The 17,600-nt window shown below is 42.4% G+C and overlaps 1 protein-coding gene across 15 annotated transcripts in view; it reads right to left on the bottom strand.

The window, feature by feature from the left end:
* Positions 1-17,600, bottom strand: part of PRR5L (proline rich 5 like) — a 110,233-nt gene that overhangs the window by 17,969 nt on the left and 74,664 nt on the right. For 14 of the 15 annotated variants that reach the window (XM_067557571.1, XM_067557560.1, XM_067557563.1 and 11 more), the window contains 2 exons: positions 5,807-5,864; positions 523-614 (listed from right to left, as the gene is read on the bottom strand). In XM_067557571.1, the coding sequence (XP_067413672.1) occupies positions 523-614; positions 5,807-5,864 (150 nt within the window). Of the gene's footprint in view, positions 1-522; positions 615-5,806; positions 5,865-9,480; positions 9,699-17,600 lie in introns of those variants that run through there. The other variant, XM_067557573.1, reaches the window with a different exon arrangement.

Here is a 17,600-nt window from a genome sequence, read left to right as displayed (position 1 = left end):
TCATTAGACTCAGGATTTGCCCCAGTGACGGCCAGACACAAATAGCTGTGCCAGTGCTATCCCTAATGCAGACAAGCAAAGCCACTACTTGCAGTGATGGAGCTACAGCTAGTGCAATGACTGATGAACTAATGACTGTAATTGGGACAAATTGTCCGTCTAGATAAGGCCCAAGTACAGTCCAGTTGTATCAGTGCTTAAGCACTGTTTAAACTCTATCATACACAAACAGGCTCCTAACAGCCAGAGAGGACAGGACCAAACTGGGTTCAAAATATTGTGTTCTCCCCTAGATTAGCTAGTTTATCACACTAGTTCCGTGTACATAGTTCACTAGGACAAACGTCACCAGGAACCCATTTGGCCCAGTTTAAATAGTTTAAAGTTTTTAAAACATGTTTAGCCAGCAGAGATGGAGCCTTAATTGCTGTAGAGAGAGAAGGGAAGCTCCACGGGGCCATTAGCAAACAGTATAGTTGCATTCCCTCCCCATCTCCCAGGCTACATTTTGATCAGGTTTACCTGGACAGGGTAGAATATTGCCTGGAGTGTGGGAAGGGTCTCTGTGAAGAAGTGATCCCAGATTTCAGACAGGATATCAATGCGATCCTCACCTGAAAGTACAGGAATTTGGAGGGAGAAAAACCCTTTAGCAATTAGGACACTACAGTCAGGTTCAAATGTCCCCGTGCTCTTTCCTTTTCTAGGTGAGCATCGCAAACATGCCTTATCATTTAGGATCTCCTACCCCAAAGCAGACAAGTCTTGGCAACGTCAGCTGAGTTTTGCTTTGTATTTGTTCACAGCAAAGAAGTGATGGGGGCATAAATCTGTAATCAGAAACTGCTGAGTCCCTCCCAGCTCTAAGAACACAGGCCCATGTGAAATGTAAAACAGGCCAACTAAACTAAAAGGGTGAAGCTGCTCCTTAGACAAGAGGGATAAGCGACCTCCATTGGCCAAGTATGTTGCAATTAAAAAGCACCTAATAAACATTAAGCTGATATTCCAGTATGGTCCCACTGGACAGCTGTGAACAAAGCACGCAAGAGAGAGCCCAGAGGCTGAGTCAGGGAGGCAGTGCTATACAGATACCTCTTTAACCCAGCAACATTACCTCTGAGATTTGGGGGAGGGAGAATCTAAGCCTAGAAGGCACAGAACCCACCCGCCCACCCACCCCTGTTAAAAGCCACAAGGGCATGATGATGAGAGTGCCTCTTCCACTGGAGCTAAGTTTTAAACTTGGCAACTCACAAGGTTCACATTGTATCCGCCAAGCTGCAATAAAAGCCTCTCCTGTCACAAGTCTGGATACTTAAAATAAATGTAGACAAAGTCATGCAACCCAGAACTCACATGACAAACAGGTAGCTTTGATCACACGGTGACGTATAAATGATCATGCAATGGGTACAGCTGGTCATTTAGATGGAATATTTTTAATTAACTCATGAATAAATTTAATTCATAAAGCTTCTTCGGTTTCTAAAAATTTAGGCTGAGATTGCCAAACTGCCTAGTGGATTTGGACATGCAGTTTCCAATCCCCTAGGCAGCTTTGAAATCTCAGGATTAAACTTGTGTGTACCAGCTGTTTCAGTTCCTCACAGAGGGACTTAAATGTAAGTTGCGTCTCATGGGAACGTTATTTACCTGTACTGAAATGTTTTCCAAATGCAGGAAAATTCCAAAGACTTTGCCTGAGTTTTCATGTTTACTACTGATTGTTCCCCCAGCACAACCTTACTTGTGATATAAGCCATCAAGAAGAGAACCTGCAACCATAGGGTCTGATTCTGCAAACCTTGCCTCCCAGAAGTAAAGACCCCATTAACTTCAATGGATTACAGGAGCAGCTCCTATGTCTGCTTTTTAACCCCAACTGCAAGAATACACCAAAAAAAGCATCCACTGAAACAACCATGCTTTATTCGCACTGGCTACAATGACTGAGAAGTGGGACTGCTAAATACTGAGGATGGGGTGGAGATTAAATATAATCTAGGTATGGCCCAACACTTAAATGAATACTTTGCCTCAGTTTTCAATAAGGGTAATGAGGAGCGTGGGGGCAGTGGCAGGGCAGCTAATGTGAACAAGGATATGGAAGCAGAAATGGCCACATCCGAGGTGGAAGCCATACTCAAACAGCTTAATAGGACCAATTTGAGGGGTCCAGATAATCTCCATCCAGGAAAATTAAAGGAACTGGCACACGAATTGCAAAGCCAATAGCAAGAATTTTTAATGAATCTGCAAATATTGGGATAGTACCCTATGACTGGAATTGCAAATATAGTACCTTTATTTAAGAAAAGGGAGGGGAAGTAATATGGCAAACTACAGGCCCATTATTTTGACCTCAATTGTATGCAAGGTCTTAGAACAAATTCTGAATTTTCTAGATGAAAGAAATGCAGTAAGGATTTCAGTAAGACATTTAACACAGTTCCCCATGGGAAATTATTAGTTAAAAACTGGAGAAGATGGAGATTAATCTGCAAATCAAAAGGTGGGAAGAAACTGGTTAAAGGGGAGATTACAACAGCTATGCTGAAAGGTGAACTATCAGGCTGGAGGGAGGTTACTAGTAGAGTTACACAAGGATCGGTCTTGAAACTAATCTTATTTAACATTAACATTAATGACCTTGGCACAAAAAGTCGAAGTGTGCTAATAAAATTTGTGACACTAAGTTGAGCAATACTACCCAAACAGAGGAGGACCAACCTGTCATACAAGAAGATTTGGACAACCTTGAAAACTGAAGTAATAGGAATAAGATGAAATTTATTACTGCAATAGTACACTTAGAAACTAACACAAGAATTTTTGCTATAAGATGAGGATGTATCAGTTGGAAGCAAAAGAGGAGGAGAAAGCCCTGGGAGTATTGGTCAATCACAGGATGACTATGATCCACCAATGTAATGCAGCCATGAAAACGGCTAATGCAATCCTAGGATGTATAAGGCGAGGTATTTCCAGTAGAAATAGAGAGGTGTTATTTTCATTATACAAAGTACTTGTGAGACCTTATCTGGAATATAGTGTGCAGCTCTGATCTCCCATGTTTAAGAAAGATTAATTCAAACTGGAGAAAGGTTACTAGGATGATCAAAGGAATGGGGAATTTGCTTTATGACAGGAGACTAAATACAAAATGAAAGATGAGGGAAAATATGATTGCTCTCTATAAATACATCAGAGGGCAATACCAGGGAGGGAGAGGAATCATTTAAGTTAAGGGCCAATATTGTCACAAGAACAAAATGGATATAAACTGGCCATCAAGAAGTTTGAGCTTGAAACTAGACAAAGGTTTCTAATGATCAGAGGAGTGAAGTTCTGGATTAACCTTCCAAGAGGAGTAATGGGGGCAAAAAACCTAACTTGTTTCAAGACTGAGCTTGATAAGTTTATGGAGGGAATGGTATGATAAGATTGCCTACAATGGCATGTGGCCCATCTGTGAATCAGCAAATATCTCCAGTGGCTGGAGAGGGGATGCTAGATGGGGAGGGCTCTGAGTTATTACAGAGCATTCTTTCCCAAGTCTCTCTCCGATCGGTCTTGCCAACATGCTCAGGGTCTAACCAATCGCCATTTATGGGGTCAGGAAGGAATTTTCCCCAGGTCAGATTGGCAGAGACCTTTGGGTGGGGTAGGTTCGCCTCCCTGTCAGGGTGGGACACAGGTCACTTGTTGGTTTGAACTAAAGTAAATGGTGGATTTTCTGTAACTTGAAGGCTTTAATTCAAGATTAAGCACTTCAATAACTCAGTCTGAGCTTACTGGCCTACTACAGGAGTGGGTGGGTGAGGTTCATGACCTGCGATGTGCAGGAGGTCAGATTAGATAATTATGATGGGCCCTTCTAGCCTTAAAGTCTATGAGTGTGTGGATAGATTTCAGGATCCCCTTCCCCACTTCCACCCCTGGTCTCAGGGCAGAGCTGTTGCAGTGTGTGGGGCTGGAAATAAAAGGGAAGGTAATCTTTAGGATGGGGAAGTCGTGTATTTGTGCAAGAGGTCATAAATCCTACAGAAATTTGAAATGCCACATTAAAATCAAGTGCTGATCAAGACAAACATGCACTAAAAACATTGCTGCTCTCGGCATTACTTTGTCTCAGAACTGGGAAAGGAGCTCTCTTTTTGGAAGGCAAAGCTAACCGGGAAGTGGGCACAAGCGGCTCTTGATGCAGTGACAAGAAGCCAGATTCTCTGGAACAAAGTGATACATTTATGAAAGGGGGAGTGGGGGGGGGAAATCAATGCTTGGAAATTCCATGAATCATCTGGCTCCTAACAGCATCACAATGATCTTAACCCCTGTAAGCACCGTGTTTACAATGACATTTCAGACAAATGCAAGATAGCAGGAAGGCCCTTGTTTGTCTATCCGGAATATCTTTCCCAAGCAATCAGCAGCCTCAAGCTGGAACTTTATATTCATTTTAATAATTCATTTTAACATCACAAACCTGCTACCAACGGAAGCTGTATCTTTTAATTTGATTCACACACTGGGACAGTTTTACACAGAGGAACAAGGGGGATTGTTTGTTTGTTTTAGAATTTTGTTAACTGGTCAATGTTTGTTCTTTAGAAGGCTGTGGGACTAATAACAGTCAGACAGAGACCCACTGTTTAGGATACTGAGTGTAGCATACACCTTTAGATCTAGTCTGAAGCCTCCGTTCCTCTCGTATTCTCCTTTACAGGACTGCACCAAACAAGTGGGCAGAAAGTCAAATGGGAGGTGGTCCCTTTAAGAAGGAGATTAGCAAACGCTCTGGCTCCTACACACTGTGATTACCAAAGTCCTACGAGCTGCTCTCTGGCAACACACAGGTTGAGAAATCAGCTTAAAAAGAAAGCAGTGCTAAGCATATGTGTATGTATTGGCATTTAATGACCCAGAGAAAGCGGGGCAATGGGGAAGCTGGTTTGCTGATGATCAGAGGCCACGAAACTGGGTCAGCAAATGGCAATCTAGTTTTCAAGAGACAGAACTGTACAAGTCAATTTGTTTGACTGGGAAAACCTAATAAAAGTGATTTATCCCCAAAGATAAACCATAACAGTTGCTGTCCCACTGTCATCCCCTCACTGGACCTCCAACTGCAACTGGACCAGGACACTGTGAGGCCAGCCGTTCGAATGGCCATCAGCTCTTCACATATAGATAGTTTGAGTCCTGAGGGGGTCTCATCCCCAGCCCAGTGAAACACACCCTCATCCTGGTACATTTGTATGGGGCTTTCAACAGAACAAAGCCACGGTATTAGTGGTACCAAGGTTATGGTCACAAGAATAATTAATCCAGGCCTTTCTGCACACTTTCAAATCATCTTAAGAAATAAGGCAAAAGGCTGTAGGGATTTCACACTGTCTGAAAGCAGGGGAGCAGGATTCACATCAAAGATGGCACCATTTTGAAACTGGGTTTAAAAATCACCCTGCAGAACCATGTTTGATTTCTTCCAGTGAAGGAAGGGACTGATGGAAAAGTCTCAGCCATGCTTCTGACTCAACAAAATCCAACATCCCTCAAGTAATAATGCTCCCAGAGGGGTAGCATGGATATGTTAAATCAATTCAGCTGTGTGCTAGCCTGAACAGGGTTTAGTAAATGCATGTCATCTCAATTGCATAGAAAGGGCCTTAGAACTTCCAGTCGTGTGAGTCATGCAGAGGTGGTGGGGTTATGACAGATGCATCTCAGCTGTCCAAATGTCAAAGGCTGACTCACAAGGGCCTGCCTGGACCCCATTCCAAAATGGTCTCTCTATACTTGCCTTCACACAGCTTAACCTTCTCCTCTATAAACAGCAAGCCCTTCGCAAGGAGTTGGTTCTGCCAAGAGAGAAGAGAGACACATGCATTTGCTTTTCTCAAGACTTAAAATAAACTTTGAAGACAGAGTCTTAACGTTTGTTATTCACTTTACATGCAGGTGTCTAAAGTTCAGTCAAAACACTTCCCAGCACTAACATTAGCCTTGGTTGGGTTAAGAATCTCACACATGGTATTAACCCTTACCTAGCCTACAAATATTCTGTGCAACAGAACATGTGCAGATGACACCTTGAGCATTTCACAAAACAACTGGACTTTGAGGTGAACTACAGGATGATCTTATATTAGCTCACAAGACAGGGAGTCAGGAGAAGCAGGTAGATCTCCTCCTGGGATTGCCACAGCCTTCCCATGTGCCCTTGGGAAAAGCCATTATGGGACAAATTTAGAAAGGTATTTAGGAACCTAGTAGAATTTGCAAGGGTGCCTAATCTTCTTAGACCAAGCCTTCTAGGCCTCAACTGAACACTGACCATTACATAGCTGGAAACCAGTCTGGCTCATGTGTGTTAGTATTGTTAAAACAGGTCTTAGATTGAAAAAATTGTGTTTAGTCTTTAAACTTTATGAAATGCTTGTAGGTTGCTCTATGCATTAATCTCACTTATAATATCTGTATCCCATATCATAAGATAAATATAAATAAAGTGTTTGCTCTGCAACTGTAAATCAACAGCCAAGAGAGAAGTATTACCAAGTGTGAAATACTAGTTTGCCACAGGAGGTGTTATATCCCGCCCAACAAAGGAAGGGCCACGAATACCAGACAAACCACTGTGGAACATCAGAGGACAAGAGACTTTGTTGATTGCCTCCCCACAGACACCCATGAAGAGGAGACATGCATGAGGACTCATCCCATCAGCTTGAGCTCTGCTGCTTGGACCTGGAGGGGCAAGGATTACTAAGCAAAAGCAAAGGATCCCAAGTACTTGGCCTGGGTAGCCCTAAAGGACATATAGAGCTTGCTTATTATATAAGCTTCTATCATCTTTTGAAACCCAAGACTGTAACTCACGTGTGTGTGTGTGTACACGTTTATCTTCTTTAACCTTGTAAATAACTAATTTCTTTTTCTTAGCTAACAAATCTTTGGTTAGTTTATTATAGGATTGGCTACAACTGTTGTCTTTGGTGTAAGATCTAAAGTGCAACTGACCTGGGGTAAGTGACAGGTCCATTGGGACTGAGATTAATCTGATTATTGGTGTGATTTTTGGTGTAATGGACCATCTATCACAAAGGCAAGCTTGCCTAGGTGGAAGATAAACTGGAGTACCCAAGGGGACTGTGTGACTCCATGGTCAAGTGGGAATGTAATAGTGCCTGAGGAGTTTACACTTGGTAGGTGAAATCAAAATATAGAACACACAACCAATTTGGAGTTTGTGCTCTGCTTCTTATCTGTTTGCCCTGAGGTTGGTACTCATGCTCTTGAGCCACTGAAGGACAGCTTGACAGCACCCATATAAGATGTTGCTCTCACTCAAAAAGTGAAGAATGGTTCACCCTGAGCTAAGAAGAGAACAGCACACTCCACATCCTCGCAAACCAAGAACAAAAACAGAACTGTGGTACCATTGGAAGAATAATCACGGATCACAATTATTTGTTTTGTGGCATTTTTCCCTTAGCACCCCATTTCTACAATCAGAGCTCAGCTTGCAGATCGGGACCTATGCTCTAATATTCCCCTCAGAGCGTAAGGCAGGTTTAATAATGCATTGGCAGGGGGATCTCCTTTGTAAGGTCTTTGGGGAGAAGGAGGGAGACCCACGCACCTTATTAATAAGAAAATGCCTTTGCACGCACTATATTTAAGAATTTATCCACGTAAGTGTGTGTGGAGGGGGAGTGAAATCTGACCGCCAATGCTGCCATGGTCAGCAAGACTCCAAAGTGCTTAGCTAGGCAAATCAGTCCTTGAATTCAACATAGCAAGAGGCTCCTTCTGCCCTGGAGTCTTATGCAATTAGAGCTTTGCACTTACATGCTACATTGATAGGTGCACTAGAAATACCTGAAATTAAAAAGTGACCTTCTTCCCTTGGCATTTTTGCTTTAGTCTGAAATCTTGGCAAAGAGCCTTTAAGGAAGAGAACAGTTTGTGTAACTTGATTTGGGGCCCTCTCATAACTCACCCACTAGAAGGATTCCTCAAATATATATATGAAGGGCCAAAATCTGCCCTCAAGTCAATGATGTTGCTTGGGATGCAAGTCAAGTCAGAATTTGTTAGAGATGAATAAGACATTTGAACTGGGCAGCAAATATGGGAGCTACAACGTGGACAGGGTGCTGGCTGCTGCTGCCATTCTACACACTGTGTTATCTGAATGTTGCCAACACTGGTGGGAATTCTTGGCGTAGAAAGGAACAAGGATGTCATCAGAGATCAGAAATTCAAGCTGTCAAACTGGAAGCCATTCTCACAATGCCAAGAGCAGCGATTCTGCAATATAGACTTGCCAGCATATTGCTTTTTCCTGTTGGCATCCGCAAGCTTTTAACTGAGGTTAACGAGAATCATTTGTGCCTCATTTGCAAGCTGATTAAGGAATTCAAATGCATAAATCCTTAGGGCTCCATTCCCCATATATTCGCTCCTGCATGTAAGCAGTTTCACATCCCTGGCAACAAGCAAGCAGAGCTACCCAGATCAACATGGATCCTATGCTAACATGTCAGGAGATAACAGCACATTAATCCACAAAAACAATTTATGGTTTGGGCGTACATAGATGGAAGACTGTTTCTGCATCATGCCACAGCCCGCACAGGTCAAAGGTTTTTGCATGATTGGGAAATGCAGTTAAAAGCTGACCCTGCTAAAAAGCAGATAACACAGTGCGCCGAATGCCAGCAGCAGATGTCACCCCATCCATGATGCAGCAGATTCGGTTGCTAACTAGGGTTAGTCAAGCATTTTCCAGTGGAAAATTTGTGGTTTGTGAGGGCAGGTCTAAACTTAAATTGCTTCAGTGAAGATGCTGTTACACCAACAGGAAAGCCTCTCCCATTTGCATAGTGGCTTCACCTCCATGAGAGGCAGCAACTATGTTGATGGGAGAAGCCCTCCCATCAATATAGCACTGTCTACACCAGAGGTTAGGTCAGTATAGCTGTGTCACTCAGGGTAGGTCTACACTGATGGCGGCAAAATCACTGCCGTCAGATCGACCTTTCTGGATCGATTGAGCGGGTCTTCACTGATGGCTCAATCGATCCAGAAGTCAACGCTGTAAAACCATCCCCTCAAGTGATGTAGCACTACGTCAACGGGAACGCAGTGCAGTGAAGACGCCACACAGAAGGGAAGTACAGCAGTTGACAGGAGTTACGCAAGCTACACAGAGTAGCTTGCATAACTCCCGTCAACTGCCGCCGAATCGCCAGGTAAGTGTAGACCAGGGCTCAGAGATGTGGATTTTTCAAACCCCAGAGTGACATAGTTATACCAATATACGTTTATAGTGTAGTGCTGGCCACATTTTACAAAAAGGGTTTACTTTCTGTGAAAAATTTTCAACTTTGATTTTTTTTTTTTTCTTTTGGGGGGGACAAAAAAAAAGTCAAACATTTCTGCAGAAAATCCCACCTCCTATTTTCCAACCTGCTCTATTGTAGAGACAAACATTAGCAACAGTGGGGAAAATTTCCCTTGTGTCGATAAGGCTTCAGGCTTCCTACGCTGCAAACGCTGGTGGAGCTTTAATTTTCTCAAAGTTTCCCGAGGGTGAAGACAGGTCCTTTGAGAGATACAATCACTTGTCCGGATACATCACTACAGATTTTGCATGCAGTGTTGTTGTAGCCAGGTTGGTCCAGGATCTGAGGGAGACACGGTGGGTGAGGTAAAATCTTTTACTGGACCAACTTCTGTTGGTGAGACAGACAAACTTTCAAGCTACACAGAGCTCTTCTTCAAGTCTGAGAAAAGTACTGAGAGTGTCACAGCTAAATACAAAATCAAACAGATAGAATACATGCTAACTACCTATGCTAAACTATGAGACAATTCAAGATGAAGTGACACAGAAGTTGGTCCAGTAAAAGATATTACGTCACCCACCTTCTTGCTCTACAGATTTTGGATTCATTTTCCAGAACAGGTTTTACTGTTGATAAGTCCAGGAGCTGCTTTGCTTTACTGCCAAAAGACACAAGATTGAAAACAGATTCAATTTAAGCTTTCTCCTCCCCAGATCAAGCACTCAGCCAGATACATTTGCATTTAAAAAAAATCCAACAGTGTAGTTTGCTGATGAATCAATATACTCTAACACAGAATGAAGTGAAAGTTTGCACCAGATCTTGTCTAAATTACATATATCATTACTGCTTTATCCCTGATGGCTATAGCGGACATAGCCTAGGGAAAAATAATCTGATACAGTTACAAGCAGGAGCAGATAAAGCTTCACACCAAGCAAGCTTGAAGGACACGTCTATATGAAAAGGAATTACATTGCCCTCTTTTTTCCCTTTGATATTACAGGAGAATTATATGCTTGGGAAGAGATTATTCTCCTTCTGAGTCAACTTTCTCCTAGATCCCATAGTGAAACCTGAACCTTACAATTAGAACACCATACGTTGCTGTAGCTCTAGTGATGGGTGCCACAAACATTGTATTAATACTTCACTGTGGGAAGAAGAGATGGACTGGGAAGGACAAGGCCCTAGATTTACCCCCAAACAGTTAGCAAACATGGCAAGAAAGTTTGGGAAGGTGTACAAACAAATGGATTTATGAAATCTGATAGGATGAGAATCCCTATGTTTTTATAATGCATATAAAACCATAGTAACTTTGTTATAGATCTATGGCTGGAGGGAGCAACTGAGAAGGCCAAGAATAAGATTTCTAATACCTAAGCTTTCTGGAATCACAAGTTCAAATCCCAGCAGTCAACTCAGGTCTTTCTCCTCAAGGATGATAAACACAATACATTTTTCAATGACTGAGTAAGAGAGAGAGAGAGTGTGTGGGTGTGTGTCAGCGTGCTGGCTGGGGGGCTCTTTTGGATAAAACCTGAAACACTGAGTCTTGTCTGCTCTGTATGGACATTTTTGGACCAGAAAGTTCCCAAATGGAGCCACTTGCCCACCAGTAAAATGCAGTCACTTGGTAGATGATAGCTTCTTTATTCTAGTGACAAAGCACAGAAGTTTTTTTCTCCATAAGGGGAAATAAAGCAAATTTCTCCAATTGTATCTGGAGGGTGAATTTTAAATAGGCAGAATGCAATTATCTGAGCTGGAAATTAATACCCCAAGTCTTATGAAAAGCATCAGAGAAATCTTTAGCAAATCACAAGCAGTTTCACATCTTGTCTGAAAGATGGATATGCCTGTGGCCATGTTCCTGAAGTTCAAAAGGGAGTGGAGGAATTCTCCAACTAACCAAAGAAAGAAATTAACATTCCTCAACATGGCTCTCTACTGCTTGACAAAAGAAAATACACACACACCCCCCAATCACAAACAACTACAGGATTCTTTTCCCTTCACTTTTCAGCACTGGAGATATCCGATATTTCTAAAAAAGTACACTCACCACAGAAACAACTGTTCAAAAGGAAAAAGTCTCTTTTCCACATCAAACTCCAAAAATTGGGTCTGTTTCAGATTTTTTAATGTCATACAGATAAAACACTTACTAGTATCTACTTAAGAAACTCTCTTAGCTGCAAAGCAAGCTCTCTCACCACTTGCTTCCAGCAAGGTTACTGACCAAACTCTTCAGCTCAGGAGGACCCCTCCCGCAAAGTCCAACAGCTGTTTTCTTTTGTCCTCTCAGGTGCAGAGAATGCAATGGGTGGGGAGTGAAGGGGGCGGGCCTTGGGGTGTTTGTCCTTCCTTTTTTATAATTTCAGTTCCCCTCTTGAAAAACATTTCCATCTGAGACCCAGGAGACAACGAGTCTATGTGGAAGGATATTTCCTGGTTTTTCACCTGTTTGATCATCCTTTGTTTTCCCTTCCTGCCTGATGACTCTGTTTACTGCCTAAATGCAAATTAAGGCAAACACACATTCCTTTCTTTATTTAGGACAGACCTGACTTCCAAACCCCACAGCCCTGGCCAGGCAGAACATGCGTTAATAACATCATACAGGGGAATCTTATAGCTTCACACAGTGTTGCCACACATATTTTACAAGGACAATACTGACCAGCAAATTATGAGTTTTCAAATGATACCTTACACGGCGTAGCTTGTACAAAGATTATTACAATACTGCATGGGGTGTGAACACAGGGGTGTATTCTGTCACAGCTCCTGCCTTTGTATCTCACAGTGTCCCAAAAATACAAAGCAGTTCAGATCTAGGGGGTTTGTTCAAGCCTTTCACTATTTGAAATGCAAAGAAATCAGAGGAAGGTTTTACAGGCAGACTTAAAGAGAGAAAGTGACGGAGGCCACGTCTACACTACGGGCTCAGCTACGGCACCATAGCTATGTCATTGCAGCACCATAATGTGAACGCTTCCTACAGGGGGTTGTACCATCACTGTAGAAACTACACCTCCCCAAGTGACAGTAGCTAGCTCAATGGAAGCATTCTTCCGTCAACCTAGCTGCATCGACTCCAGGGGTTAGAGAGGCACAGCGCTGGTGCTCAGAGGTGTGAATTTTTCACATCCGAGTGCCGTTGCTGTATTGACTTAACATTTTTAAGTGTAAACCAGGCCTGAGTGTGAGTAAAGATGACAGAGGGAGTTACTGCCATTCACCAAGAAGGTGTTACCGTAAGAATTTAGACCACAGTGTTTCAGCAGCTACAAGGAAAACAGACAACACATCTGCCCACGTAGGGTTGCAGTTCAGAGTGAAGTGACTAAGCAGGCTCACGGTCGCATGTAAAGTTTAGTGGCAGCAACCAGCCACAGTTCAGAGCTCCTGCTGGTGAATCAGCCAGTTCCACAAAGCAGCTTTGGGCCAAACCTACAAGATGGTGCACACCTTCCATGGTCACCTGTACCATAAGCAGGACTGTGCCCTCTCTTAGGCTCTTATCCTACATGCAGCTCATTGGGGCTGGTCTGCCTATTAATTCAGAAGGCTGGACAAATCTTAAGGAGCCTCTGGTGTAGCTGTACCACAAAGAGCCCAGCAGGAGAAAGTACCGGGGAAGGGAAAATTGTATTAGTCCTCGGGCTCTGCTCCTCAAGGAATCAGCCTTGAGCAGTTTTAACCCATCAGGCTGGATGTGGAGTACAGGGGGCATGGCAATCAGCAGGTGAAAAAGCAGATTTGAGCTACAGAACATTTGGACTAGAATTTTCAAGTATACAGGCCTCGAGAATTGGGGTGGGGGGGGACAGAGAAGGAGACATGATTTTTTTTTTTTTTAAGCAGAGCTCTAGTATGAATTGGTCTGTTTTCTCTGAAAAGCTGGACACCCTACTGGGCATTTAGCTACCCCATATACTGGTTATTTGCAAAGCTCCGTATATGCTTCAGCAAGATGGATCTAAATTCCGGGTCAAGGCCCCTGGATTCTGCAACCCTCTGGTGCCACAGGCTTGAAAATTCAGCAGCAGCTTTATTTCAATTTTAAGAAGTTGAAGTTTTGATTAAATTAAATCTGAAAATACTAGCAAATACTCCCCCATTTTGATATCAAAGTCAATATATTTTATGATGTCTCTGCTTTCAGTTCACAACAGTTTTGTACTGCATGCTGGAGGGAAGCTGGGCAAGGAACAGTTAGGGTTTCTGTACCGGAGTCAGTCTGGGGTAAGCACATTAGTTGGGTATTTCGGCTAAAGTGGTCAGCAGTTAAATACTTAACATTTACATTTTCCACCTATGGCATGTGAAGAGCAGTGATTCACACCTGCCAAAGCTATCGTTTCAGGCTGTCTGCGGACTCAGGTACATTATGTATCAATATAGCAATCTGCAACAGGTTTACATTTTTACAGGCTTTCTTCACATTCATGAGGGCTAGAAAGATTATAACTGAAAATGTGGATTCTGGAACATTCAGCATGGGGTAGATCCTGCAGCAAATCAGCAGCTGCAGAATATACTGCCACTGGCTATTTGGTCTTTAAAAGCTCAGAAGTCACATTCAATAACATGGCTTACATCTCTTCTAAAGTTACTAAGGCAGTAGATTAGTTACATAAACCGCCTTCAGAATCAAACATTTGAATTTCCACTGAGATCTTTATATGAGTGGGTGCATTAGTCTGTTGTACTGTGCTTCTGTTTAACTACAAGATGGACTTGATAACACTGGGGGCATGGGGATTTTGAAGATAAAATCTCTCTAGACTTCATTAGGACAATCTAAAAAAATATGAAGATGCCTATTAGCATCCATTCCTGAATATTCCATGCAATGTAAGAACTGGTAATTTCCATGAGTGTGGGTGAAAATTACTTCTGAGCAACAAATTCAAGTGAATCATAAAGTTAGCTTTGTCTCAGCATCTGAACTATGTTCCATGGAAAAGTTCTTTAACCTTCAGTGGTTGAAACAATTCTTTAAAAAATAATGTTAGAGCCAGCACTCAAACTATGGAAAATGTGATCTGAATATTATTTTAGCACTTACTAATAGGAACCTCTGTAGTGGAACAGGATGAAAAATGTTTGAGGCACTTTATAATTTTCAAGCTTTGGAAGATTAATGGCAAGCAGGACAACTAATTCAGAGTTTTTAAAATTAGCCACATGATCTTGGGGGGAAAAACAGATCTGTCCTTGGGGTGGAGTAGGATGGGTTGTACATTTTAACCTCATAGACTTCAAAGGCCAGAAGGACCATCATGATCATCTAGTCGACCTCCCGCACATCACAGGCCACAGAATCTCTGGGCTGGTTCACACTTACCGCGCGATTCAGCGGCAATTGACAGGAGTTATGCAAACTATGCAGAGTAGTTTGCGTAACTGACATCGACTGCTCAGCTTTCCTTCTGCGCACTGTTCACACTGTTTGAGGGGGTGGACTTACTCAGTCAACTTCCTGATCAATTGAGCAGGTCTCACTGACCCATCTTTCTTGATCAATTGAGCGATCTGGCAGCGGTGATTTTGCCGCCGTCAGTCTGAACATAGACTCACTCACCCACTCATGTAACAGGCCCATAACCTCTGGCTGAGTTACTGAGGTCCTCAAATCTCAATTTGACTTCAAGTTATAGAGAATCCACCAATTACTCTAGTTTAAACTAGTAAGTGACCCAGGCAGAGGAAGGCAGAAAAAGAGAATCTTAGAGAACCTAATCAGAAAACAGTGACATTAATTCTCTGATAAGAGAAATACCAATAAGATAATTTGGTTAGTATCACACACACAGACTGCCCCCATTCCACTGCCTTGCTACTTCTTGAACAGAGATCCATGGAGACGGATGTCAACTTTTAATAGTCAATGATGTGCATTGTAAGTCTAATTTCACAAACACACCAGGTGAAGATAAAATTGCTTCCTTCTTTAGTCTACATCTCATATTGGTTGCCCTCTTATGGAATGCCTGCACTGAGGCTTTTTTGCATCAGGGTGAGCCAAACTGGGGCAAGTCACATTTTTAGCACTTGACTATACTAGGAATAAAATCCTGGCCCTGTTGACTTCAATGGCAAAACATTCATCATGTTTGGACAAGACCCGCTGCATGAGTGTAGTCATACCAGTACACAAAACCGCCCCAACAACCTAAAACAAACTCAAGTATAGATTAGCCCTTGCACTGTCAGCTCTTTGAGGCAAGGACCATCGCTTCCTCTGTGTTTGTACAATGCTGAGCACATATGGATCCCAATCCTGTTCAATAATATAATAATATCATCACTCTGCTATTCTATCAAAGTGATACATTTTACACTTCTGAGTTCCAGTGTTGCTGATTGACAGCCTTGGTGGAAGAATCTCCGTATCACCCACAAAACAGGGCAAGGTTTCACTTATTAATATGACATGGCCCTGAAATAGAGGTCCAACCAATAAAGATGAGAGGAGATTTTAGTCTATATGGCCTATTCTATCATTGGCTGTACTGTGGAGAGGTGCAGCAAGCATCAGTTAATATCACTGGCATCCAGTTGGACTAGAGTCTAGACAGCGTTTGAACCTGTGACATGGAGGAAAAACAACATATTCTATTACCAGTGCGTCTAGCCATCAAGTCTTCCAGGACTTTTCTAACTGTCTTGCATAATGCAAGCACGTCTTATTCAGAGTTAAAAAAACAAAACAAAACAAAACTTGCCTCTTTCAGTATAGTCCAGAACATAGACCATTCAGAGCCAATCAGAGCTATATATTAGCACTGTATATTGCTCCTTCTAGCATCCATTGCTTCACACTTGTCTTTGTTCAGTCTCTTGTCCCATCGAGTACATCTACACTGCGATCAAAAACCTGCAGCACTGAGTCTCAGAGGCTGGGTCAGCAGACTTGGGCTCATGGAACTCAGGCTGCGGGCCTATAAGATTGCAATGTAGAGGTTTGGGTGGGGCCACGGGGTCTCACAGCCTGAGCTCCAGCCCAAGCCCGAATGCCTATACTGCAATTGTATAGCTCTCCAAGCCCATATCAGCTGGCCTGGGCCAGCCACGGCCATGATACAGGTCTTTGAGAGTATGTCCACACTGCAATAAGTGTACGTTTTCTCATGTTGAAGTTTTTATATCGGCCCATCACTGTAACATCTGACCATGCATAGGCCCTTCTGGAGTCCTTCACAAATCTAAACCAATATAATGGTTTGCAATGTTTAAAAAAATACCCCTAAAGCCACTTACAGTATTAGTGGATTTCCACTCAGACCAACTCTTTGTAATATGGACTCACTGCATGACTGTCTCACTGCTGCTAGACTCTTGGCTCACATTCTAGGAAATGTCCTACCATTAAGTGAACCAAAAGTTTTTTCCTTCCAGTAAATGAGTTGTGAAGATAGGGTCTGAAAAGGTGAAACATAGCTGCCTGCAGCATGGGAGTTTATTTCTTACTCAAGAGCACAGCATAGCTTTTTAAGTCATGCAGTCTAATACCGATAGGAAACACCACCAGTCGGTTATTTTTTTACTACTGACACAGTACACAGGCAGCTTCAGCCACCTCAGGAAGTGGTGCAGTTTTTTTTTTAATCTCTTTTACTGGTAGAGAATAAAACCAAACCTGAAATCCCTGTTGATCTCAGCAGTCCTGGTCTTTTTCAAATAGTGCTAATGAATGATTGCAGTACTGAAACCATCAGCAAGCCCCTCAACTCATCTAAAACACACTTTCATGTGGTTATGTCTGAACCACAGATGATGACATTATTAGTTAAAGGCAGTTACATTTATTCACATTTGTGACTAATTACCTCTTCCCCAATCTTTAGATTTTTGCTCCTCCACCAACTGGATTTACATTTCTGGAATCCCAAGACGCTGATCAGACTGAATCCTGCTGATAGGGTAAGATTTTTCTCCCATTCTAGAGAAAGAATCTTTCATCCACCATTTCTAAATATTTGATTTTTTTTCCAGTTACACACTGAGAAACTGAGCATCTGTGTTGGAAACATAGGAATTATCAAACCAGATTAGCTTCTAATTCTCATTTTCTAATTCTCCACACATAGGAATTACCACACCAGATTAGTTTATCCAGTCCATGCCTTGCTCTGATCTCAAAGGTTCTCAAAGCACTTTATAAAAAGTGGGCATCAGCCCTAGTTTACAGAGGGGAAGTGGTTTATCCAAGGCCACGCATCAAGT

The sequence above is a fragment of the Emydura macquarii genome, unplaced genomic scaffold (genome assembly GCF_026122565.2).
Source record: "Emydura macquarii macquarii isolate MOO-44397 ecotype Brisbane River unplaced genomic scaffold, CSIRO-AGI_Emac_v2 contig_1876, whole genome shotgun sequence".
Taxonomy (NCBI): Eukaryota; Metazoa; Chordata; order Testudines; family Chelidae; genus Emydura; species Emydura macquarii.
The sequence above is the reverse complement of the archived record's forward strand: the minus strand, read 5'-3'. Positions and strand labels throughout refer to the sequence as shown.